This window comes from Chenopodium album, chromosome 7 (assembly GCF_948465745.1).
Source record: "Chenopodium album chromosome 7, dcCheAlbu1.1, whole genome shotgun sequence".
Classification (NCBI taxonomy): Eukaryota; Viridiplantae; Streptophyta; class Magnoliopsida; order Caryophyllales; family Amaranthaceae; genus Chenopodium; species Chenopodium album.
The window spans coordinates 532,743-559,470 of record NC_137840.1 but is presented as its reverse complement, the minus strand read 5'-3'; the positions used below and the strand labels follow the sequence as shown (position 1 = coordinate 559,470).

Below are 26,728 nucleotides of genomic sequence, written 5' to 3'. Positions count from 1 at the left end.
TGTTCTCATTGACTGAACTCAACTGAACTGAACTGAACTGAATATTTAAAAAGTGAGGGAAATTAGGAGCTGAACTGACCTGAACTTATTAGATCTGAACTGAACTGAACTAGAAATTAGGGTCTATTCTCATATGATTATTTTAAGTTTAGTTCAGTTCAATTCAGCTCTAATAAGTTCAATTCAGTTTAGTTTAGTTCAGTTCAATTCAGCTCTAATAAGTTCAGTTCAGTTCCTAATTTTCTTCTCTTATAAAATATTCATTTTAGTTCAGTTCAGTCGATGAGAACAGACCATTAGTCAATCATCTTAAGAGATTAATTTTCTTTTTACATGGTATAAAATAAATTTAGATAGCAACACATCTTACACTTAACCTGGTCATAAGGGAAAGGTAGGCTTATTTATAAAAGACTGATCAACGGTTTTGACAATTTTACTAAATATTTAAGACAAAAATTAAGGTGAGCTTAAATGTTAGATACTCTTACTAATATTGGGTCTCTATAAGTTTGACAATGTAAAATAGGCACAATTTGGGAGATTATTTGCTGCAGCTCTTTCTCTTAGAAATCAGATAAAAACTACAAGAGATTGCATGTTAATAATACTACATTTTTTAAAAATAATAATTACCATCATTAGATCATAATACATAATGCCCATTCCATTACTTACAATTTAACACCAACATTCTACAGCAGTTAACTCCGCCAGTGGGTTCCCCGCTGCCAGTCCCAAGCCTGGATAAAGGAGGAGGGTTACGGTAGGCCAGTGACAGCCAGTATAAAACTTCGTCACATCCAATGACATGAGCCAAACAGATATTTTCGTGGGGGCGTTCCCTACTCAGCGACGCGCTGCACTTCCTAGACCCGGGTGTAGTGATAAGTATGCAAGGGTTGCTAGGTCGTCGCCCAGAAGCGACGCGCCACATTGCCCGAGTGTGGTGTCAAATGAGCAAGGGCGTGCCATTGGGGCGTTCCCTACTGAGCGACGCGCTGCACTTCCCAGACCCGGGTGCAGTGATAAGTATGCAAGGGTTGCTAGGTCGTCGCCCAGAAGCGACGCGCCACATTGCCCGAGTGTGGTGTCAAATGAGCAAGGGCCTGGAGTTGGGACCAGGAGGGAGCGTGGGAGAAAGGAATTTAGTTTGCGGATTGGTTCTTGGAATGTGGGGTCTCTTACGGGAAAATCAGCAGAAGTGGTAGAAGTAATGAAGAGACGACGCGTGAACATCATGTGCCTCCAAGAGACAAGATGGACAGGAGAAGGAGTTCGAGGCTTGGTTTTGGGGTATAAGGTATGGTATGTTGGGCAAGAAACGAGCCACAGGACAAGGAATGGTGGAGCTAGGAACGGAGTTGGTGTGGTTCTCGATGAGAGGTTGGCAAAAGAGGTGATCGAGGTCTATCGGAAGAACGATAGGTTGATAAGGCTGAAGTTGCTATGTGGCAAGGAGATTGTGAATGTTATCAGTGCTTATGCTCCCCAAGTGGGTTTAGATGCGGAAGAGAAACGACAATTTTGGGAGGATCTAGACGAGGTGGTACAGGGTGTCCACCACTCAGAGAAGTTATATATTGGAGGGGATCTAAATGGGCACGTTGGGGCGAGCCGAGAGGGCTATGGGAGTGTCCATGGAGGCTTTGGGTATGGGCAGAGGGACGCCGGTGGTGAAGCTATTATGGATTTTGCCCAATCATATGATTTAATTTTGGCTAATACTTGGTTTAAGAAGAGGGATTCACACTTGATAACTTTTCGGAGTGGAGCAAATGCAACTCAAATAGACTTCCTGCTCACAAGAAGCATAGATAGACAAAGTTGCCTAAACTGTAAGGTTATCCCAGGGGAAAGTGTGGTCACCCAACACCGGCTATTGGTAATGACTATTCGTCTGAAAGAGAAGGCGAAGAAAAAAGTTAGACAAGAAGAACCGAGGATAAGATGGTGGACCCTAAAGGATGCAAAGGCTAAGGTTTTTACAGAAAAGGTAATTGAAGAAGCGGATTGGGATGGAGAGGTGGATCCGGACATGACTTGGTTACGAATGAAGAACTGTTTCCTAAGAGTGGCCAAAGAGGTCTTAGGGGAAGTAAGGGGAAGAACTTCGATACAGAGAGATACTTCGTGGTGGAATGAAGAGGTGAAAGCAGTAATTAAGCAAAAAAGGGAATGCTATCAAGCCTTAGGAAAATGTAGGAGTGATGAAACCTTTGCAGTGTATAAGGAGGCTAAGAGTAAGGCAAAGGCAGCTGTTCGTCAAGCGAAAGAAAAGGCATATCAGGAGGTTTATGAAAAACTTGATTCCAAGGAGGGAGAAAGGATCATTTATAAGATGGCAAAGAGAAGACAAGAGGCAAGGAAGGATATTGGCATGGTGAAGTGTGTCAAAGATAAGAACCAAATGGTCCTAGTGCAAGAGGAGGACATCAAGGACAAGTGGAAGGGGTACTTCGATGAATTATTTAATGGAAGTAATGGAGTTGTGATAGGAGATACCTCTGTGAGTGATGAAGAAATCAACATGGAGTATGTGCGAAGGATTAGGAGAGTAGAGGTGGAGATTGCACTGAGGAAGTTGAAACCTAAGAAGGCGGTTGGCCCTGATGGGGTACCGATAGAGGTGTGGAGGTGTTTGGGTAAGATTGGTATTGATTGGTTAACAAACCTTTTCAACAAGATATGGACGGCTACAAGGATCCCACAAGATTGGAGGAAGAGCACCTTGGTCCCGGTTTATAAAAACAAAGGAGACGCTCAAGATTGTTCTAACTACCGAGGAATTAAGCTTATGAGCCACACTATGAAGCTGTGGGAAAGGGTGATTGAACAAAGGTTGAGGGCATACACAAGCATTTCAGATAACCAATTTGGTTTTATGTCTGGGAGATCTACTATGGAGGCAATCCATTTGATAAGACAAATGATGGAGTTTTATAGGGTAAAGAAGAAAGATCTTCATATGGTCTTTATTGATTTAGAGAAGGCATATGACAAGGTGCCAAGAGAGATACTTTGGTGGGCAATGTTGAAGAAAGGTATCCCACGAAGGTATGTAGACCTAGTTAAGGATATGTATCGGGATGTGTCAACAAATGTGAGAACATGCGGAGGGTTGACAAAAGATTTCCCTATTACAATCGGATTGCATCAAGGGTCTGCATTAAGCCCTTTTCTTTTTGCAACGGTTCTAGATGAATTAACTAGACCATTTCAAGATGAGGTTCCATGGTGTATGTTGTTCGCGGATGATATCGTTTTGGTGGATGAGACTAAGGACGGGGTTAATGTTAAGTTGGAGCAATGGAGGCAAAGGTTGGAATCTAGAGGGTTTAAGCTAAGTCGGAGTAAGACTGAATATTTGGTATGTCGTTTTGGCACTCAGAGGGGGACAAGCAATGAAGTGGTGAGTTTGGATGGAAAGGATTTGACCATGAGTGAATGTTTTAAGTATCTTGGGTCGATCATCCAGAAGAATGGTGACATTGATCAAGACGTAACCCACAGAATTAAGTCAGGGTGGCTTAAATGGAGAGCGGCCACGGGAGTGTTATGCGACCGCAGCATTCCCCTACAGTTGAAGGGAAAATTCTACAGGACTGCCATAAGACCAGTGTTGCTCTATGGTACAGAATGTTGGGCTTCTAAGAAAGAGCATATTAAAAAGATGGAGGTTACGGAAATGCGCATGTTAAGGTGGATGTGTGGAAACACTTTAAGAGATAGAATCAGAAATGAGGTTATTCGCAAGAAAGTAGGTGTGGCAGACATTGCAGATAAATTAAGGGAAAATCGTCTGCGTTGGTTTGGACATGTAAGACGGAGACCCGTGGGTGCACCGGTGCGAAGAGTGGAAGAGTGGGATCATGGAGGGATTAAACGAGGAAGAGGGAGACCAAAAATGACTTGGTTGGAAGGAGTGAGGAAGGATATGAAGTGCATGGATTTACGTGAGGATGAAGTTTTGGATCGTAAGGGATGGAGGAGAAAGATTTATGTTGATGACTACACGGAATAATCATATTTGGTTCATGTTAGCCGACCCCACTTTTGGGATTAAGGCTTTGATTGATTGATTGATTGATTGATTCTACAGCAGTTGTAGATGAAAAGTTATTAATATGTTTGAAACCTTGAATAGAAAGTCTACAAGCTAAGTCTTGGACTGTTCATACAATCAAGGAAATAAAATTGGAAATGAAGCCTATGAAAACACTAACACAACCCTTACAAGGATGCAAGCCGGTTGATGATTTCATCAATATTCTTATCTGTACTGCCCCCCTCGCTGACTGCTTCCCTAGCCAAGGCTTTCCACTTTGCTGCATTCTCCTTAATCTTCTCTGCTCTTTGTCCATGCATAATTTCCTCAAGGCCGGACTTTATTTCCTCGCAAGTAACAATATTATCCTCATTCTTCTTAGGCCTTATCCCAACACCCCAAACTTGATCAACAAAATGAGCATCAATCAGTTGGTCCATAAATTGTGGCATTGCCAACATCGGAACCCCAAAGCTCAATGCCTCAATTGTTGAATTCCAGCCACAATGGGTTACGAAACATCCCACTGCTTCGTGTGCTAGGACATCCAATTGGGCGCACCAAGATATCACCAAACCTTTATCTGATGTTTCACTAATGAAATCTTTAGGGAGCTTTTTCTGCTCACCTTCCCTTACTACCCACAGGAAACTGCTTGGGTTTTTCTTTAAGGCCTCTGCCATTTCTGCCATCTGATCTGCACTCAAACTAGCAGCACTGCCAAATGCAACATACACAACTGAGGCAGCTTGTTTGGTGTTTAGCCAATTCATACAAGCCTCATCATTTGGCTTATAGAGGCTAAAACCATAGTTAACATCATACTCAATACGTTTGTCAAGGTATGCAGATGGCAGTGTGGGTCCAATAGTCCTCACATGCCAAAGGTTTTTCATCCACTTGACAACCTGCAGTGATAGTCATATCCTCAAAATTAGCAGCGGAATTTCACATACATTAATGACAGAACAAGATATGTTGAGAAAAGAGTGATATTAAATTGCAATCATAGGAAACTCCAAGTAAAAATAGTGACTATGCAAGCTCATGATGTTTTCTTGGAAACTTGGAGTTAAAATGACAGTAATTGCTGACTATATTTGACACCTCACGTCAGGTGACCGAAAAGTTTTTTTGTTTATGAAACACACACAAATTACTAAATACAACTTGGGTCTCTAGTACAGATGGTGGAGGTGAAGGACTATTTCACATGCTATACTGATGCCAATTTTTTGAACCTTGGCTGTTTTATTCACTGAATACATTGATTATCTACTAGTGTAAAATACTGAAATGAAAACAAAACAAATATTGAAAATAATAGGCAGAACCTGCCTATTATTGTTAAAAAAGAAGAGCTGATTTTTTAGGCCACATTTTCCATTTTTCTCACACAGCTTAGAGCTCACGGTTACGTTAAATACATGCCAAAGATTCACGGAAGCATGTGGGAACAATGTTTGGCAGTGGAAATGAAGCCTTATTGCACTGCTACCCAACCTTAGAAAGACATGATAAACACTAAGGTGCCCAAAAAGGCACATTGGCTACAATAGTTTCTTGTCTGCAATCTGTTTTTATGCAGAGATTTTTTTTTTTTTTTTTTTTTTTTTGTATGAGCTGTGCCTCACTTTAATGAGTAATGTGATTTGCATCTAAACTCTAGGACCCTTATTTCCCAAGTGTGCCTTGAGCCTTTTCTAACATTGAGTGGGAATGAGCAAAGTTTGTTACCCGAACAGTCTTGGTGGGAATATTCTCAATGCATATAACATTGTTATCCTGACAGCAAAGTCTCGGAGTATTATGCAACTAAACCCATCTAAAGCAACAATAGCCAAAACATCATATCATAGCCATATAATTCCTACTTGCAAGGGATGTCTCCTAACCATAAAAAAAAATACGAAGTATATTAAAACTATCGGCTATTAAAACCCTGTACCGGGAGATGCAGGACTTCAGCAGAGGCCCAATTGGCTCATCAGCTGAGGGAACTGAATTCCTGTAACCAATCACTCTGAGTCTGTCATGAGATTGAGCATTATGAGGCATGCAATCTTGACAAATGACAAAGATGTGGATCTCCTTGAGTTTTGGCTTTTGAGGGAATGCTAAGGGCCTAATGACTCTGAAACCTCTTCTGATGCTTATCCACCATAGTATCAAGTGTGAATCTTTGTTGCTACTTGATAGAGCCTAAATTAAAGTGGCTGATCTCCTAATGAAGTGATTGTTTTACTACCCATTATTACTCCTCTTGGTCCGGATTAAGTTGTCACATTACTAATTCAAATTACACGATAGTGTTGAGTGTTGACATATTATTACTCCCCACAATCCAGATTAAGTTATCGCCATACTAATCCAAATTAACACAATCTTCAAAGTTGCAATAAGAACAAATTAAAGTCCAACAAAACAAAAGGGGGGGGAAAAGAAGTAACCTCATCCTCAAGTTGATCAAAGGAATTGAAGAGAACCCAATCAGCAAGATGAAGATTCTCCATAGACACAAGCACCATTTGAATGAGAAGATGAATGGGCTTTTTACCAGTATGAGCACCTGAATTATCAGAATTGGAGGAAGACGAAGACAGATATTGCAGGCCAGGCAAGCCTTTCAGCAGCTCTTCCTCCGACAGATTGGGTACCGACGAAGGAGGATCAACAAATAGATTGGCAGCAGCAACACGAGGATACTCCTGCAGAAACATGGGGTAGAAAGACGCCATATAAGCGCAGCCCTGAGTAACAAAAGCTGCAGTCAATACATTACATTTCTTGGCCACATCCAATGCCCACTCCATCGCAGCGTCGTAAACCAGCAAACATTTAGATGATCTGCTGAGAGTAGTAGTAATAAGGCGGTCGAGTTCCGCTGATGCTTCGATCTTGAACTTGTTCATTCGTGCTTGGAAGTTGAGTCCGGCTTCGTTGGAGTCATCGTAAATGGTCTCTAAACGAATGAAGTTGAAGTCATTGGTAGAGTTGGACATCTTTTGAGTGGTGGTAAGGGTGGTAGCAAGGGTGATTTTGATGTCGCTTTTGTACGCTAAACGTTTGGCGAATTGAAGCATGGTGTTCATATGACCTTGGCTGTGAAATGGCATCACTATTACCTCCATTGATTATGGCAATCTTGGTTTCTCAATTGATGGCGTTTTATCAAACTCAACTAATTTTTTTGGGATTAAATTGATTGGTGATTTTGAAGAGGATAATTGTTATTCTTATATTATACAAGTAGAAGCTGTTCTCACGAGGATCTCGTGGTACTCCCCAGTTGGCCGTCATAATATATAGTTGATGAGGGCAGCAGACTGGTGGGCTAACTACGGGGTGAATGCGGATCAAAATTTGGAATTAATTGAGGCGGTCTCCCAGAATTTTCATGCTATTTGGATGTTTTAAATGGGTTAGTAAGAAAACCCCAATTTATCTTTGTGACAAATAAAAAAACGTTTATCGAATGACACTTTTGTAAAAAAAAAATCAAGGTATAATCTCAATTAATATAGCATTTTGTTAAATCAGCAATAATAGACCCATATTCAATGAATTTTTTTTTTTTTTTTTTTTTTTTTTTTTTTTTTTTTTTTAATAAAAATATCATTAGATAAATGGTTTTTTTTTTTGTTTTTTTTTTTTTAAAAAATAATTATCATGAAGATAAATTTGTATTTTCTTCATGGTGGCATGGCCGAGAATGGTGCCAAGTAGTTTATTAGGATGAATAAAGGTTTCTTTTCATTTGTTTTGTTAGTGGTGAGTTTGTGACTTTCTTAGGCTCTAGTAAGAGTTGGTTTCTTTTCATTTGTTTTGTTAGTGGTGAGTTTGTGCCTTTCTTTTCCAGGCTTGCCCCTCTCTTTCACCAAATTTTTTTTTAAAAAAAAAAGGTTGATAAGGATTGGGTAATTGGCTATGAAAGTTTTACTTTTGTATTCTTTTATTTTTTTTAAAGATAAGAAGAAGGACCCTACTGGCAAATCATCGCTTGAGAGTAGAGGGGGGAGGTAAGTGAATCCCCCTACTCTCAAGAATTTTGTAGTAGGTAGGGCTTGAACTCGTGACCTCAAAGTCACAACGTGAGTTTCCCACCAACTCTATCAAGCTTTGCTTGGTTTTGTATTCTTTTATTTGGGTAAGAAGAAAGGAGTGTTGGATGGGTGTAATGTGGTTGTGAATTGTGATGGAGGATGCGTGTGAGGGTAATGCTTTGACAACTTTTAACAATTTGCACACTCAAGAAAATTTGAGCATTTGATTGAATAAGACTTTAAATCAATAGGGAAAAAAAAACTTAGAGATGGAAAATGGGGTGGTGTGAATACCCGTCCCTGATATCCATATACATCTAACATTTGTATACCTATTACCTCCCCACTATCCATAATGAGTTGGATTTTGATATCCATATTGATTCACTACTCACTAAAGTCCAAGGACGGATCTAGGATGTATACATAGGGCGGGCCGTATAAAATATGAAGTAATAAAAAGTTATTAAAAAAAAAACAAAATATAGGACAAAAGAAAAAAAAATGCTATTTGTGGGATTAAAACCCAACGCCTACGATATCATAAGAATTATTTATATATACTGAATGTATCCAGCATAGGGCGGGCCGTGGCCTGGGTAGGCCCGCCCCTGGATCCGTTATTACTAAAGTCATATCCATACTCGTCCAACAGAGATTTATATGGTACAAAATTCACAAATTATACCCACCCGTCATCCCCAATAGTAATCTCAACTATGTTTTATCTACTTATCCTAATACTTGTACGATCAAAGTGTCATGCTTTTTAAAATACTTTCATTAGTCATTAGTTAGTTAATTTTTATGATGATTTTTATGGTACTATATGTTTCTAAAGATGGTCTATGTAATTTTATTCATTATTCATTAATGTGCTTCAATAATAATATTTGTACCTCTATTTTAAAAAGTTACTTCTACGTATAGTGTAATAATGCCCTATACGTTTGTGCTATTCTCGAGAAAAATATTTCAAATTTCCGAACTTTAATAATACAAGTTTTTTTTTTTTTTTTTCCCTCTTGAAATCGATAGGAAAGCTTGTAGTCTCTAACTACTTGATCTATCCTCACTCTAATATTACAACGCTTTTTTTCTTAAAAAAAAAATAAAAAATAAAAAAACTCCGTATTACAACGCTTTTTTGAAGAGAAAAGAAGAGAATTGAATTTTGCATATTTTTGGGTCTGCCTACTCGTGGCTGCCTCTCAACCCCGCCTTCCCATCTCATACTCACTCCCACCGTTGTTCGTCTTCCTTCACCGGAAAAAAAAAAGGTTAGGATCTTCGTATTCTCTCTCCTCTCCCACTCTTAATCACATTGCATTCGCATTTCCTTTAAATTTCCCTGTTTTGGAGCTCCATTTCTTCATTTACAATCAATTCCTTCGATTTTGGATTCAATAAATTTATCATATTCTAGGTTATGCTCCTATTGATTTGTGTAATTGATTATGAAATTGATATTACAATATTCTTTCATCTTGGTGGATATTAGAGATTCATTATACAATCTTCTTGCATGTATTTTATGTTATGCATCATTTGATTTGAATTACAAGTTTTTTATTTATTTTTGACATATGATATGATGAAAGTTTGTTACATTAGTTTGAATGATTTGGGTGTTGGTTATAGAGTGAGAGTCAGCTTTTTCTGAATTATATTTTTATTCATGGTAATGAGGTTTATAGATTGTGATCTTAATGTAGTTTCTCCTTGCTTCGTTGTTGTATTCGTGGTCGAATTGGATAAGTAATACATCATACAATGACTATAAATCAACAATGACTTCAACTTGACAGACTATGTGTTCGCTAATCTGTGCACATATAACGTGATTGTGTTTATGTGAACTTTCTACGATGTCAGTGGCACGATATTGAAATTCAAACTAGTTGCAAGTCCATTCAGTCACCATTAGGTGCAATCTGATGAATTCAATCGAAGTACAAACTTGAGCTGGAATATCAGTCCTCATGTTACTGTTCTCCATTAATTATATACATTTTTCTGGTTCTGTTCTTCAATTATTTCATAATTATATTCATAAACATCTGTTCTTGTTCTGCCTAACAATTGAACTTTATTCCAACCTGCAAACTTCATTTTATTTTGCAAAGGAGCGGTGTAGATCAAATTCACCTGTTCAAATTTTGTAAATTTGTAGCTTGTGGGTAACCTTGGAGATCACACTTCTTTGATAGCAATATGTATATATCCCTTACACCCTGTTCCCCTTTTATAAGATAGTAGGATGAAGTAAAGTAATAATTATATCCCTATTTGATTCTTGTGTAGCTATTGCAATTGTGAAGAGATCCTTTTCCAGTGTTACTTTGTGCAATCATTTGTAGAATTTCTGTAGATCCTCATGTAATGTTGGATTATTATGCATCATTTCCATATAAAATTACCGTCATTTTCACTGAGTACTTAAATTCATGGACAGATATTTTACCATACCAATTGGTTTGAGATTTACGTTATTATAAAGAAAGATGGTCCTCCAGTCAACATGATGATATAGGAATACCGCCAGACAAGATTCTTGCCATATGCATTATACTTTAAGCACTAAAAGGCACAAACATATTCCATGAGTTCAACAATGAGAGACATGAGTAGGGTCGCTGAGGGATTATCATTAGTAGCCAGGGAGGTTGTGAGACGTTCAGGAGCAAGCGATGGTTCAAGAGATGCACTACAATCTTTCATTAAGAAATCTGCAAGCATATTTGGCCTTACAAGAGGAAAGGTACAGGTTCACCAACGTGAACCGTTAGCAAGTAAGCCAAAGTCTTCTAAGAAAGCCGGAGACTCTATTGTTAATTTTGATAGTGGTGCTGTCTCTACTACTGGAAATAGTTCTGCCTTTGAGGTCATTTCAAGTTCAGAGATTGCTTCTACTGGTGATTCGATTGCTGCTTCTTCATCTGAACAATTTGTTTCATCTCCAGCATCAGAGTCAGTGAATCAGCCTGATTTCAATGCACATGTAGGAGCCAAATCTGCGGCTGATCAATTGATGGGTGTGGGGGAAGGTCAAACCGCCGACACTCCCATCTCTGCCTCCAGCACTACCATCCCTTTGAAGAGGCGGAAGCCTAGGGAAAGAAAAGTGCCTGCTACACCCTTCTCCAGGGCTCTTGGGTTAGTGTCTTATTTTTCTTTAGGAGTTTTGTTTTCTAAGTTTCTTTGTATGCAACCTTGCATGGCTTGCTCTTGAGAGTTGAGATTCCTATTTGATAATTTAGCACGTGTAAGCCTGTTAAGTGAGGTTGTTATTGTTATGAGTTATGGTTATTATTTGTAATTATATGTTACATTGTTACCCACTCTCCTGAGAATGTTTGTGCGTGTTGCTTGCTGAGCTTGCCTGCCATCTTTCCATGTTGCGGATTCACTCATGATCACACTAAATTTCATTAAAATGCTAAAATATACCTTTTGGATTGGCAGGTTTGCTAGTCTAGGAGCTGGTCTTGCCTGGGGAAGTGTCCAAGAATCTGCCAAGTCGTTATTTTTAGGAAGGCCTGATTCACCGGATAACCAGTCTCCTTCTTCATTTTTATCTGAAAAAAATGCAGAACGGTTAGCACTTGCTCTTTGTAGAATGCGCGGGGCAGCACTGAAGATAGGGCAGATGTTGAGTATACAAGATGAATCTCTTGTACCTGCTCCGGTACTAGCTTCCTTCTTATAATTAAGCCTTTTTTATGTCTGGTTGTTTCTATAATCTAGTAATTTACTGACGCTTTAGGTTTTGAAGTTTATTTATTTACTTTATAAATATGAAGAGCACTTTTGCTCTAGTACTGTTATGCTTTCCAATTTATTATTATAATTGTAAAAAATAAATAAATATTCTATCTCCAAAAAAATTAAATTATGCAGTTTTCCGTCAGTATTATTGTGTTCAATGATAGAAAACCTTCTTATGACATTGAACCAAGCAAAGCAACTGTAAATATTTAATGGGATATGCAAACATATAACAATGCATTTATGAGATAAGATATAAAAGAATAATTATTTGTCACAGTATCACTTGAGTGAGTTGAGTCACACTCCTTAATATTATTAAGATAAACCTAAGTGCATAAAATTGAGCCACCAAGTGACATTGAAACAAGCGAAGCAGCTGGTTAATCTCTAATGAGATGCATCTACATCTTGATATGCAACAATGAGAAGAGATATGGAATTATGGACTTGTGGAGGAATATCAAACTGTCACTTGAGTCTCACCCCTTTCCATGCTGTCAACACCGTTGCCTTGGATCCAGCTGCTGTTTCTTCTTTCACTGATCAGTGAATTTTTAGGTTCTAGATATCTTTAATTTTTTCCCCGACATTTTCATCCCTCCAAAAAACTTAATTTTCTATCAAAAGGAATAATGCTGTATTTTACTATTGTGCGATGTAATTGGCATGCAATTCTCAGGCTTTTGATGTGGAGGTTTCAATTAATTTTGTGATATAAAAGTATATGTATAGAACAGAATTTCATTTGAAGTAAAATAGTAAACAATATATTAAATTTAAGCCCTATTTTCATGGACTGATTCTTTTTCAGATTAATCGTAGGAAATCAGTAAATAAAGTAATTATGGAGTTCTGATGTATTTGGTTCTCTCCTTCATTGCTAGATCTTGGCTGCTTTGGAGATAGTCCGTCAAGGCGCTGACGTGATGCCAAGGAGCCAAATTAATCAAGTCTTGGATGCTGAATTAGGGCCTCAGTGGTCTTCAAAGTTGAGGAGTTTTAACTATGAACCCATGGCATCTGCAAGTATTGGTCAGGTATTATGTGCAGTTATATTGCTTTTTTCCCCCTTCCTTTGCTTTGTGAATTTCCTTGTTGATATTTTTTGTTAGCTGACCCCAAATTATTTTAAGACCAAAGCCTTGTTGCTGTTCATAAATTTCCCTAATTGTCATATTTGAGGTACATTATGTTTGAGTAGCAAGTTACTTTTGTCTTATCTTCTTAAATCTTATATGAAGTATCTAACAACTGGGTTCCTGAAGTAGCCAGAGCCATGGCCAAACTTTCTGTGTGGAAATTTTGAACCTATTGCACATAACCACCCAATTCATGCTGATTCCCTGTGTTGAACCAGATTAAGCCTGGGCATACCACGCCAGTTTGAGGTGGTTGTGCCTGAACTAGCCCACTAGCCACCTTTGCTGTAGGCTAATTGTCATTGGCACAATCCTTTTCAATGGATTTTTATTGAGTAGAAATACTATATGAACAGTATAACTACAATGTAACTCTAGACCTCTATTAATGACCAAATGCTATAGATTTGATTGACAAATGCTTTTAACAAAATCAAGGCAAATACAGTAATCTTGTGTTGATTTGGGCTATGGTGGATTATTTTTTTGATTAAGCAGTTCATGGTATATATTTTAATTGATTTTTGCAATGCAAAGATGCCAATAAAATTAGGGAAAATGCTCTTGAAGTTGTAATCTGATGCTACGAATTAGCATAGCTTAGACATCATGAGTGGCAGAAATTAGGGAAGAAGATGCTTTTGATTAATAACCTGAATTACAGCTATTGTGAATGAGAATTCTACTTTCAAGAGGTGGAATCATTTTACTCCCTCTCGGTATATAATTACTTGTATGGTGACACTGACCAACAACTTAGAAGTTAGAATTACCTGATTTGCTTATATTCCCCATGAATCAAATTATTGTATGCAATCTGGAATTTATGTAATTGATTAGTGAACTGAATAAGAAAGCAGCAAACCAGTGCTAAAAGCTTAACCATTTACCCCTAAGAACTGGAAAGGAAGCTGACTTGCATTCCTGAAATAATTTCATCATCCACTTACTGGAATTTGCATAACTTAAGTGGCACTGCTCCAATTGTTGACTGTTTGACCAGTTCTATTATTCATGAAGCATGTAGATTAGACCTTTGAAGCCGAAGTCCTAAGAAAAAGAAACCAGTGGCATAAGAAGGAGCTGATTGGCAGATCCTTGGTCCTGTTGCATATGCCAATTAGTTTGCAGGTCTGAGATATCCTTTTAGAACATCCTTGGTTGAAGCCTTACCTTTAAATCTTGCCAATTATAAAAAAACACTTTGTAGGAGCCCTTTACTCCCAAATGTCCTTGGGAGGGGGGAAAGTGAAATCATTTTCTAAAGTAAATTTGATAGATATGAAAACTGTCACATCAGCATTACATCAATTCACCTTCAAATGTGGGAGGTAACTCCAAAACTGGGATTTGATCTAGACATTAGAAACTATCATCTCTATTTCTATTAATTATCTATACCAAAGTGTCAAATCCACTGATGGAACATCCTTAATAGAAGCAATTTTGGAAAGATTTGAATCTGAAATGTTATAGGTTAATCCACTCTTCCTCCTCACCCTCTTTCAATTATTAAGTTCAAGTATGGCCTGGATATGGTACATAATACATGCACTTCCGGTGGTTGGAACTTGGAATTAATATGTAAACAAGGATGTGATTTGCAACATATTTTTGTTAAAACTTTTCAACTTGCTCACAGAGCATGATACATTTCACGTCAATTGTGTTTTTATAATGCGTTTCAGGGTAGCAAATTAGGTAGCACTAGGATTGACCAAACATCTCTTGTCCTAGATAGGATTTAGAAGGTCTTTTTTTTTTTTTTTTTCCTTCCCTGTGTAATAAGTGGTACTCCCTCCGTCTCCGAAAGAACGACCCTTTTGGGTTGATCACGGGTATTAAAAAAGTTAAATTAAAAACAAGTAAACTTATATTGGAAAGATAAATTTACATGGGGTTTGTAAAAAAGTAGAGGGACAAAGTATTAAAAGTACATGAAAAAACCAAATTTTATATGGAGAAGCTAATTTTGCACAAATAATATTGTAAATTGGTGGGTGTTATAATGCAAATGGGTCGATCATTTTGAGACTAAAATTAAGCCAAAAGGGTCGAACTTTTGGGGACGGAGGGAGTACTTGCTAAGTTGCTTTATATTAATTGACACATTTTCTACTAGCGTCTTTGCCAATGCATAACTTCAAATAATTATATCTTCATATACAACAAACAAATTTAATATTGAAAAATAGAAATTGAGACAAATCAAACAAGACCCCACTCGACTATTTTTTTTTTTTTTCTTTAGAATAAATCACATAGTGAGGTCAAAGTAACTTATGTGAAAAGTGGAAGAAGTCAAAACGTGTCAACTAAAATGAAACGGAGGAAGTATATTACTTCTTTCATGATGCTCCTACTTGCACCACTTCGTATGTGCGAAGCAATGAGTTCTTGTCTAGTGAACTTGCATAGTTGCATGAAGTTGGCCTGTGACTTGTTTCCAAGCCTTATGGATGTTTGTTTGTGTCAATAATTTGCATCATACTCTTATAATTTAATTTTTTGATTTCTTGAGTTTCTTATCTAAAAGCTAATAATAACTCTAATAACTGTTGAAATTTTCAGGTTCACCAAGCTGTCACACATGATGGTATGGAGGTAGCAATGAAAATACAGTACCCAGGAGTAGCAGATAGCATTGAAAGTGACATCAAGAATGTGAAATTGCTGTTGGATTATACAAACCTGATTCCTAAGGGACTTTATCTTGACCAAGCTATGAAGGTGCGTGAAAAATCTTTAAGGTTTGGATCATCTTAATTTTGTAACCTGTTTAACAATTTTTTATATAACACAATTACAAGGGATATAGAGGAATTCGGTTTGTAAGTTTATTTTGTAGCAGGGTTCATTTGATGTTTGTTATGTAAGAAAATGCTTTGTCGTTTTCATGGGCAGCAATGCAGCATGTAGCATTGTCTTAGAGCATAATACAGTCATGGACCATGGCCTCCTTTGTAATAGGAAGCAACATTGTTGTTGAAGGGAAGGGGGTTAGAGTAAGGAGGTGAGGGCAAAAGGGATGGTGGAGGAGACTAAGAATAATAAAATCTCTAACAAAAATCTAAGTTTGTTATACAAAGTGTCGAAGTTACAAACTACTTCCTCCATTTCTATAATTGACTTATAGCTCTTGGCACACTTTTTAAGGAAGATGGGAGAGAAAGTGTTGTGGGTAGTTTAATAACCTTTGTTAAGTAGCAAAACAATTTTGTTAATTAAACCCACTCACCCACCACACCAACAGGCACCCCACCGCAATTGCTACCGCCGGCGCCGGCCACATGTCATCACTGCCACCACCACCCCACTCCGTCATCCATATCTAATTGCTTCCACCAGGTCAAGTGCTCCTCCTCCTCCCTCTTGCTTAACTTCCATGACCACATCCCCACTGTCGCTCCTGTCTCCTACAACCTTATCTCTTTCATCCTCCTTCAGATCTGCCTTTTTTTTTTTTTTTCTTTCTCTTTCTCCTTTCGTTATCTTATTCTCTCTTCAAACCATAAATAATGAGTTGGGCGAAAGTGGTGCTAGGCTATGGATCTAATGGTTAGCGGGTTTAGACTTTAAAGAGAGAGAATTTGAGCTAAGGGTGAAGGTGATGGTGCTAGGCAGTGGGTGTTTTTGGTGGTTTAAGGGGTGATTTAGTGGCCAAGGATGCAGTTCTTTTTGGTAAGGTGGGTATGTGATTTTGGCGAGTTAGGGTCATAGGGACGGAGTATAGTGCGAAGGGATGTGACTTCTGGTAATGGTGGTGGATATTGGCAGGTTAGGGTGGCAGTTTGGTGCATTGGGTAGTGATTTTTGGTGAGGGCGGCAGATTTCAGCGAGTTAGGAGCGGCGAATTGGTGTGGAGGATGGCTAGTTGGTGATTTCCAGTGAGGGTGCCAGTTTCTGATGAGTTATTGGTAATGCATCGGAGTGGGTGGTGATATCCGTTGAGGGTGGCAGTTGTACAGCAGGAAAGGTGGTGATTTTAATGTAGAAGGTGGTGGCTGTTTCATAAAAAAGTGTTGAAGGGGCTTGAGATTTGGGGTTTAGTAAGCTTAGGATTGGGATGATTAAGGGTAAGTATGTAAGCTTGTAGTTAAAACCATTCCATTTATATTATGGGTCAAGTAATATGACATTTTCGTTTAAGGAATGTTAGTCAAGTAAATAGAAATGGGGGAAATATATCCTAGAGTTTTAGATTATCTTTATCTTTTTTAGTGTCCCACATATTCTCCTTGCGTGTAGACCTGGAAAAACCGACCCTTAGCCGGTAATACTACCCAATTTGTACTTGAAATCACATGACCTGAATTTGATCTGATCTGATCTGATTTGGTTATGCCTGATAAACAATGTGTCTAATGATGACTATAATCACAATAGCCTATTGCAAATAGATTTAAATATGGAACTACCCAAATCAACCCAAATGATTTATGACCTGAACTTGACTCAACCCGAATTGGTTCCCTTGGGTAAACTGCTCCAGCAATATGTGATATTTTAAAGAAAAATCCTCTAATTTGATTGTCATTGAACAAACTCCTGAATTCGCAATTGAATTTTATGTCTTATTTTATCGTTGATTTATGCTGTTGCAGGTTGCGAGAGAAGAGTTATCACGTGAATGTGACTATGTGCTGGAAGCCAATAACCAAAAACTATTTCGGAATCTTCTCTCTGAAAAACAGGGGTTTTATGTGCCCTTGGTTGTAGATGAGTTATCGAGTAAAAGAGTCTTGACAACCGAGCTTATCCACGGTAGTTGCTTAAACTTAATTGTGTGATGCTTTTTAACTGGAATAAAATTGTCTGTTTTTTGAATTTGCTAAGACATCTTACTCGGGCCAATCTAAGATAATATTTACATAAATTATTAATCCAATGTTTCACTGCTTATAGCGTGTTTTTCAGTTCAAGGCTTTTATAAATTCTTAGAGATTACCTTTTGCATGCATGCATTGAATTACCTTCAATTAGATTCGTTTGGACAAAGGTCTATCATGAAAACCCATTTGAATATTACTAATTTTATGTCTCTATTTGTAGATTGGTTCTTATCATATATCAGTTTATGAGGAGAAACATGTAAATAGAGATGTTGAATCTGCAAAAAAACAAAAAAAAAAAAATAAATAAATGCTATATCGTCTTTTTTTTTTTTTTTTTTTTCCTTTGAAGGGAATGTAGAGGTAGGGAGGGAATTTGGTGGTGTGTCTTTATTTTTAAATTTGAAAGTTTTTAGATCAATTGAAAAATCTATTAATAAGAAAGGAAAAGGATGAGACGTCTACATCAAGAACTAGTGAAAGAATATTAAGTGCCAGTACTTCTATGTATATTTGAGCCTAAGCTCAAATTATTCTTTTAGATAAGTTAACAAAGAAATCAGAAACCCTACTCTGCTCTACAAACTACAGAGTCTCCCAACAAAAAGTACTGGTAATTTCAGTCTCGTTTTTTTCTCTAGTAGCAGGCTGATAGATACCTCACTCCCTAGCTCTCTGCCTTAGTGATGTTCTTCCTTTGTGTCCCCCAAAATTACAGACCTGCTACAGCTGCAAAACTCTAAGAGAGTCTTTGAACAACTCCATCTGGACTTGATAGTTGCAAATTATATACTTCCTCCAATTTTAATTGCACCATACGCTTTGGGCGCAAGAATTAAGAAAGGGGGTAAAAAGTGGGGGATACCAATAATGCCCATGTGAGTACAAACAAAAGAGAGAATAATGGTTATTATCAAATGTATATAAGGGCAAATTGTTATTTAGTAGTGTGAACACATGATAAAGCATACCATAGAAGGATGGTGCAATAAATGTACAACTTCCCAAAAAGGAAAATGGTGCGATTTTAAAAAAACGGAGGACGTATTTTACAAAAAGGAAGGTGAGCCGCATTTACCAATTCATATGACCTATGTTATATTGACTTGGGTAATAGTGTTGAACGCAGGTATGACCTATAACCCACTTCAGGAGTTCTAAGGATGAGATGTGGGCTATATGTCATACTGTTAGAATCCAACCTCTTTCTTATGTATTCTTCTTTCTTTTACTTGTATTTTCCTCATGTCTTGTCTTTTAAGTCTTTCTTTTTGCTTTCTAGGCTCTAAGGTAGAATTATTGTGTTACTGTCGTCGTAACGTTCACTAGTAATTCTCCATGTATTTAATATAAAGCTCTTTAGGGAGTGATGATTAATGAATCAAAGCTCTCTACCCTTTTGCTATTGCTTTAAGACTTGTGTGTTGTTGTAAGCCTTTATAGATATTGTGCTTGCCTTGTTTTAAAGCATCCCCACCAAACCAAGAGACCCTCAAAAGATGTCTTCATCTCGTCGGTTCCGCTTGTGCCCGCTTTGAAGTATCGGCCGTCACAAGCCCCGAATCTGCACCCGTAGTTGACGTGTGCTTTCTTGAGATACCCTTGATCCGTGTTGCTGTGTGCACACGAACCTCTCTCGTTCTAGGCTTGCGTCCTTGTCGTCAATAGACAAGTGCGCGCCGCACGATCCGGTGTCAGAACTCTCGGATCGTGACAGTTGGTGTCAGAGTGTATCTATGGATTTCATTAGTGGTCTACCTAAGGTGGATCAATATTCAGTTGAAATGGTGGTGATCGACAGGTTTTCGAAGTATGCTACCTTCGTCCCCGTGCAGAAAGCTTGCGGTGCTGAGAAGACAGCGGCGCTGTTTTTCAAACACATTGTGAAGTATTGGGGGATGCCTCAAAGCATCGTAGAGATACCAGATTCACGAGCATATTTTGGACAGAGTTGTTCAAACTAATGGGGTCGAACTTAAACATGTCTTCAAGTCACCACCCCCAATCTGACGGGCAAACAGAGAGATTCAATGGCCTCTTAGAGGAATATTTGAGACATTTCGTCAGCGCCAAGACTGGGTGAAACTCCTTGACGTCGCTGAACTCTGCTTCAACGCCCAAAAGAGCTCTGCTTCTAACAGAAGTCCGTTCGAGTTGGTGATGGGCCAACAACCTCTTTTACCTTACACCATAACAACGTCAGAAGAAGGGAGAAGCCCGGAAATTCAAGAAAGAGTGGCAACAAAACATGGAAGTTGCCCGCTCCAACTGGAGCGGGCAGCAAAGAGAATGAAGAAATGGGCCGATCGGAACAGGATGCCACAAGAGTATGATATCGGCCGTCACAAGCCCCGACTCTACACCCGTGGTTGACGAGTGCTTCCTTGAGATACCCTTGGTCCGTGTTGCTGTGTGCTCACGAACCTTTTCCGCTCTAGGCTTGCGTTCTTGTCGTCAATAGACAAGTGCGCGCTGCGCGATCCGGTGTCAAAACATCCGGACCGTGACATCTTCCTTCATTCATGGCCAGTAGTACCCCATCGCGAGTAGACTGAGGGTTCTCTGCCATCCTGGGTGTCCCGCCCATAGAGCAGCATCTTTCTCAATCCACCTGCTCTACGGATGAAAAGTTTCGTGCCTTTGGGTGAAGATGAGGCCATTCTCCATCCAAAAGCGTCGAGTGTTCCCTTCTTCTATCATCTTCATTATTGTTTTTGTCATTGGGTCATCTGCTAGATAAGCTCGTACTTGATCTTTTGGCAATGTTGCTTGCGGCCATTGGGGCTAGCTTGTACATTGCGGCAAGATCGGCACGCCTACTCAGGGCATCAGCGACTCTGTTGCTTGACCCCGTTCTATAGGTGAACTCCACATCAAAGTCGGCTAAGGTCTCTTGCCACCGAGCCTGTTCCCCGTCAGTTTGGGTTGGGTGAGAAAGTGACTCGCCGAGGTGTAATCTGTGCGGACAGTGAACTTTGATCCCAACAAATAGTGTCTCCATCCTATTAGACAGTGCACAATGGCTAATAACTCCTTTTCTTGTGCCGCATACCTTCTCTCGGCATTATTCCTGCTTTCGCATGTAATGGGGTGCCCTTCTTGGAGGGTTTGGTGTCGATGCACTGTTATTCAATGGGCTGCTTGAATAATACTTGCGTCACTTCGTAAGCGCTAACCAGAAAGATTGGGTGAGACTTTTGGACGTGGCACAACTTTGCTTCAACGCTCAAAGGAGCTCTTCCTCCAACAAAAGCTCCTTTAAGCTGATCATGGGTCAACAACTTCTCCTTCCGCACACGGTGTCAGAGTGGGAGGGCGGGCGGAAGAAGTGCTCAGGCTCGAGATTTTACAAGAGAGTGGAAGCAAAACACTGACATTGCTAAAGCCTACCTGGAGAGAGCGTCTCGTCAGATCACAAAAGAAGGCCGGTGGATTTTGCAGTTGGGTACATGGTGATGGTGAAGGTTTTACCATAGCAGCTGCAATTTCTCAGAGGCAGAGATTGTCGCCTGATTCGAAAATACGAAGGCCCCATCCGCATCACTAAACGGATTGGGAGGAATGTGTACAAGGTTGAACCGCCTACGTGGATGCGGATTCACCCCGTCTTCCATGTTAGTCGTCTCAAACCCTATCATCCAGATCCAGAAGATAGCAACCGCAACGTGAGCTACCGCGCCAACATCAGAACCAGGACAAGGCCAACCCTGCAACAGAAGACTGAAGCAGCTAGAATCTTTAAGAGTTTGTTTTGTAAGTCGACGAGGACGTCGACGGCTTAAGTGGGGGAGGATGTTAGAATCCAACCTCTTTCTTATGTATTCTTCTTTCTTTTACTAGTATTTTCCTCATGTCTTGTCTTTTAAGTCTTTCTTTTTGCTTTCTAGGCTCTAAGGTAGAATTATTGTGTTACTGTAGTTGTAACGTTCACTAGTAATTCTCCATGTATTCAATATAAAGCTCTTTAGGGAGTGATGATTAATGAATCAAAGCTCTCTACCCCTTTGCTATTGCTTTAAGACTTGTGTGTTGTTCTAAGCCTTTATAGATATTGTGCTTGCCTTGTTTTAAAGCATCCCCACCAAACCAAGAGACCCTCAAAAGACGCCTTCATCTCGTCGGTTCCGCTTGTGCCCGCTTTAAAGTATCGGCCGTCACAAGCCCTGACTTTGCACCCGTAGTTGACGTGTGCTTTCTTGAGATACCCTTGGTCCGTGTTGCTGTGTGCACACGAACCTCTCTCGTTCTAGGCTTGCGTCCTTGTCGTCAATAGACAAGTGCGCGCCGCACGATCCGGTGTCAGAACTCTCGGACCGTGACACATACCCATGATGGCCACACCACTAGAAGCATTGTGGGTCACTAGGCAACATTGTAGCGTCATGGCCTAAGGGGGGATAACCATGAGCTCCTTGGCGCAGCCTTCCCCTTGCAGAGCATTATATTGGTAAGGCTAAATATTCCCACTGAACACAACATTGATAGTAACATGATAATGGGCCGTTTGGTGGACCAAACAAGCTCCGAATGGCCTAGGATTTGGGGTGTGCCATAATTTGGCTGAATGACGATAATGGTCAGGGTGAATTTATTTGGCTGAATGACGATAATGGTCAGGGTGAATTTCCAAGATAAGGTCCTATATGTTCTAAAGTGCGTTGGAAGGCACTTTTGTGTTCTTGTGTAGAAAAGTCTAGCTAGGAGCTGTGTAGAACTATCTTTTACGTATTTGTAAGAAACTTCTTTGTATGGAAAGTTCCCTTAAGAGGGGGGGGGGGGGGGGTGAGTTTTAGAATAGAATACTCTAGTTCCTATAGTAAGGTGGCCTATAAATAACCACCAAGGCCCATTTGTGCATCCTAGTTGATAGGCTACCAATAATAAGCTATCTTTGCAGACACATGTGTTCTCTTAACTCTCGCTTTCCTTCAACAACAGTATGAGGAAACTAAAGCACAATAGTGTCAAGTCACTGTTCGGTTTCACTAATGATTGTGACTAACTTTTGTAGTTGTGTGTTCACTTTTCTACGTGGGTCATAATTAATCAGGCAAAGTACTAAGGGATGTAGTTGTTCACTTGAGGGGCATTGCTTAGCTCTTAGAGGTGTGCTAGCAAGAGCATTCCCAGAGGCATAAAATTAATTGTCATAAAGGAGAAGGATTGACTCAACTTAAGCAATGGGGCTTATCGAGTGGCACACGGGGCTTGGCCAGCTTTGCCGGTAGTCAAAGGATCAGCATATGACATAGGTAAATTGTGCTGTAGAAAAAAAGTAGAAGATTTCCCATCAAATCTTTGATATGAAGACTTGGAAGAATAAACACTCTCTAACACAATTAATGTGGGTTTACCCAAGCCTGAATCTTGAAGATTCCACCTGTAATTGAATTTTCACAATAAAATTGTATGCTGCTGACAACACTGAAGGACCGGAGATTTTGATCATTAAATATTGCCATTGTGTAACCTTATTTAAGAGATAAAGTCATCAATTTATACAAAACTAGGAACTTGACCTTCTAGACTTCCCAAGTATGGTCTGACTCATAGTTAGCATTACTGCAAGGTTATTGTCTTTTCATGTTCTCAGAAAATTACGTCACAGCTCTATTGGATCTTTTACATTCTTGAATTAATGTTGACAGGAATTCCCATTGATAAAGTGGCATCACTGGATCAGGAGACTCGTAATGATGTTGGGAAGAAGTTGTTGGACCTGACTCTGATGGAGTTGTTTGTCTTTCGTTTCATGCAGGTATTTAAGTGTTCACTTTTAGTTTCTTTCAAGGGTATTTGTACTTTTTTTGCTCTCATGTCGAGCCCCCAATACTTCAATGATTGAACTCCGATCCACCTTGTAGCATTGAGGTGACGAGTTTGACTCTCTTGTTCCTATGAATTTTTAGGTCACGAATTGACGTTGAGCTATTGAGCTGCAAAGAAAGATATAGATTTCTGGCTGCAGTTAGTATGTGAACATAAAAGCTCTGTCTTTAGGGCATCTAAGATTCCAGGTGCCTCACTTGTTTGTGGGAAGTAAGGAGGTGGTTGACGGCCAGGGCTTTGCTCTGTCTGGGTTACCCATTAGTAGTATGGAGTAGGGGCCTAGGTATTGTACGGTTTTATGGAGTGGCAAAGTCTTTACAAAAATACGTACCAGAATAAAATCAGGATTCTGGTTTACAGTGAGCTAGTATTGATCTTTTTTAATCTTTATGGAGTTGATTATTATGGGAAATCATTCACATTTTTTATGATTTCATCTTTCACGCTCTCTAATAACTCGCTAGTTTGTGAAAGATATACTGGCAGTTTTTTTCTAGTTTTTCTATTGCAAATGACAACCTTTCTCTTTTATGATAACATTCTCATGTACCCTGTCTTCACTGCAGACTGACCCAAATTGGGGCAACTTTTTGTACAATGAAGCAACAAGAGTGATCAATTTGATTGACTTTGGAGCTGCACGACATTATCCGAAGGCCTTTGTAGATGATTATTTAAGAATGGTAATCTTTTAGTTCTTTACTCACCATCCCCAGGGGAATAGTAATATGTTATCCTTGCAGTGTATTTATCCTTGTTGCATGATACGGAGTATTGTCTGTTGTCTAGCTCTCATAAAAATGTTCACAAACACAATAGTCAGAAAGTCTCCATTAGAAAAGGGAAGAGTAATCAGAAATTTAAATTTCTGTTGCTTTTTCAGAATAATAAGGTGAATTCCTGTTGCTTTCTCGGGAAATTGATTGTAGGGTGTTTCCTGAAATATAACTGCTTGGGACATTATAACATTTGAAACACGGTGGACATAACTGATGGGATGCGATGCAGGCCACTTGGCAAATTTATCAACTCTTTTAGACCAAAGTGAACATGATAGTCTAACCTTTCTTGGATTTTACAATGTATTTATATGATCAATCCTCCAATTCCATTTCAGTTATCTGAATAAGTAATTATTTTTAGGTGGTTGCTTGTGCAAATTGCGATAGAGATGCTGTGATAGAGATGTCTCGCAGACTTGGCTTCCTTACAGGGGAGGAATCAGATATAATGTTGGATGCTCATGTTCAGGCGGGTTTTGTTGTTGGCCTGCCTTTTTCAAGACCCGGTGGTTATGATTTTCGTTCCACCAATGTTACACACAGCCTCTCAAATCTAGGGGCAACCATGCTTAAACACAGATTGTCGGCTCCGCCTGATGAGGCTTACAGTCTTCATCGTAAACTTTCTGGTGCATTTTTGGCTAACATCAAGCTAGGCGCTGTTGTACCTTGCAGAGAAATGCTGTTGGAAATATATGAGCATTACAATTTTGGAGAAGATAGTGATCAGATATCTAGTGGATCAGTTTAGTGAAGGAAATATCTAGTATATCTATCATTTATTTAATTATTGATTGGTATACATAATAATTCAAGGATGTAATTGTGCATCCTTCAACTGTACAGATTCTTTTTCGTTTTCCCCAGTTTTGGACAATTTTGCATTGGTTATACGAGGGAATTATAGCATGTCTATTTTTATGGGGAAGGCTTCGTACATTTTAGGGTGGAAAATCGAGGCCTTGTCATTTCTTACATATTAGAAGCAACTAGATCGCTGGAACATTAATACACCCCATCCTAATTCATACGAGATAGCTGATGATGGGTCTTAAACTTTGTTCTTTATGTTCTCAAATAATGTAAACTACTGTAGTATTTGAGAAACTGGGGTGCTCCCATGTATAAGCTTTACAATTATCTAATTTTATGTTGTATTATACATTTGTTATGTTTCTTTTGTTTCTGTCACTTTGTTTTTGGGTATTGCACATGATAGGATTGACCGAAGAAAGGATAAAAAGACGACAAAACTAGGAACAAGAGTAAAATAAACATACGAGTTATTTGGATTTTCATTTATTTTTTTGAATAGCTTTTTTTTTTTTTTCATTTATTAATACAAAGTATATCAGTAGATGATTTAAGGCAAATTTCTTAAGAAAAAAAATGATTTAAGGCAAAAGTTATTCAATATGGTTATTCTAATAACCAAATAGATTTGGGATCAATAGTTATTCAAAAACCTTCATGGATGAGCATTCAATCCACTGCTCATGAGTCATGAAGAGAGAAGGCATAACTCATTCGGAGTACTGTCGAAGAGCCTCTTTAAGAGTATTTTGAGGATGTCAAAGAAACAAATCTACCAAAACATTAAGCTTCAAGATTGTTTTTACACTAATCTTGTGCAAAACACGGTTTTAGCAATAAAACTTTTGCTCTTACGTGCGTAATATAAATAATGATCTCTTTTGTTAGTTAAATATCTTAATTAACTTTAAACTCATACCATCGCTGATAAAATGTAAAAAAATAAAAATAAAAATAAAAAATTCCATATAGCAATATAGGAAAGAAGGAAAACGAAAGAGACCAACCATACCTCTTTTTTTTTTTTTTTTTTTTTTTTTTTTTTTGTACTTTCATAGGAAAATTTGCAATTAGTAGATTTAGTCATAAAAGTTTTTAGGCTAACATACATTTTCCAAACATAAGCTTTATCTTGAAATGGAGAAAAAAAAATGTCTTTTAAAATTTTGGACTGAAATTTTTTAATAAGAAGCTAACACATGACAGTGATGATGTTAACGGTAATTACTTCTTGACTTTTTCTATTAGTTATTTAAAGTTAATTATATTACTATATTAATCTCCAAAATTTTGAAAAATATTTGTACAGCAAATTAGCTTGCCTAAGCTAATTTATTTTTAACTCTAAGAGAGTGTTTGTTTAGGGGGATAAAAAGGGAGAGATAAGGATAAGAGATGAGGATAGAAGAAAAGTAGAGTTTGTTTAGAGGGATGGGGATTAAAAGGAGGTTGAGGATAAGGATAAGAACAC

At 38.6% G+C, this 26,728-nt stretch overlaps 2 protein-coding genes across 3 annotated transcripts; one reads left to right on the top strand and one right to left on the bottom strand.

Moving 5' to 3' along the window:
* Positions 1–4,233: 4,233 nt before the first annotated feature.
* LOC145638749 (UDP-glucosyl transferase 74CD1-like) lies at positions 4,234–7,356 on the bottom strand. The gene is made up of 2 exons (XM_081689752.1): positions 6,499–7,356; positions 4,234–4,956 (listed from the first exon to the last, which is right to left on the bottom strand). The coding sequence occupies exons 1-2, from the start codon at positions 7,177–7,179 to the stop codon at positions 4,234–4,236; spliced, it is 1,404 nt and encodes a 467-aa protein (XP_081545878.1). The 5' UTR covers positions 7,180–7,356.
* Positions 7,357–9,229: 1,873 nt separating this feature from the next.
* LOC145638748 (protein ABC transporter 1, mitochondrial-like) lies at positions 9,230–25,608 on the top strand. Of its 2 annotated transcripts, none has more exons than XM_081689750.1 (9): positions 9,230–9,371; positions 10,547–11,247; positions 11,557–11,779; positions 12,747–12,899; positions 15,573–15,731; positions 17,606–17,765; positions 23,482–23,591; positions 24,229–24,345; positions 24,806–25,608. In XM_081689750.1, exons 2-9 carry the CDS (start codon positions 10,694–10,696, stop codon positions 25,193–25,195), a joined length of 1,866 nt encoding a protein of 621 aa, XP_081545876.1. In that variant the 5' UTR covers positions 9,230–9,371; positions 10,547–10,693; the 3' UTR covers positions 25,196–25,608. The 2 variants fall into 2 exon arrangements, with proteins under 2 accessions (XP_081545876.1, XP_081545877.1); XM_081689751.1 differs by lacking the exon at positions 9,230–9,371 and adding an exon at positions 9,498–9,517.
* The last annotated feature ends 1,120 nt before the right edge of the window (positions 25,609–26,728 follow it).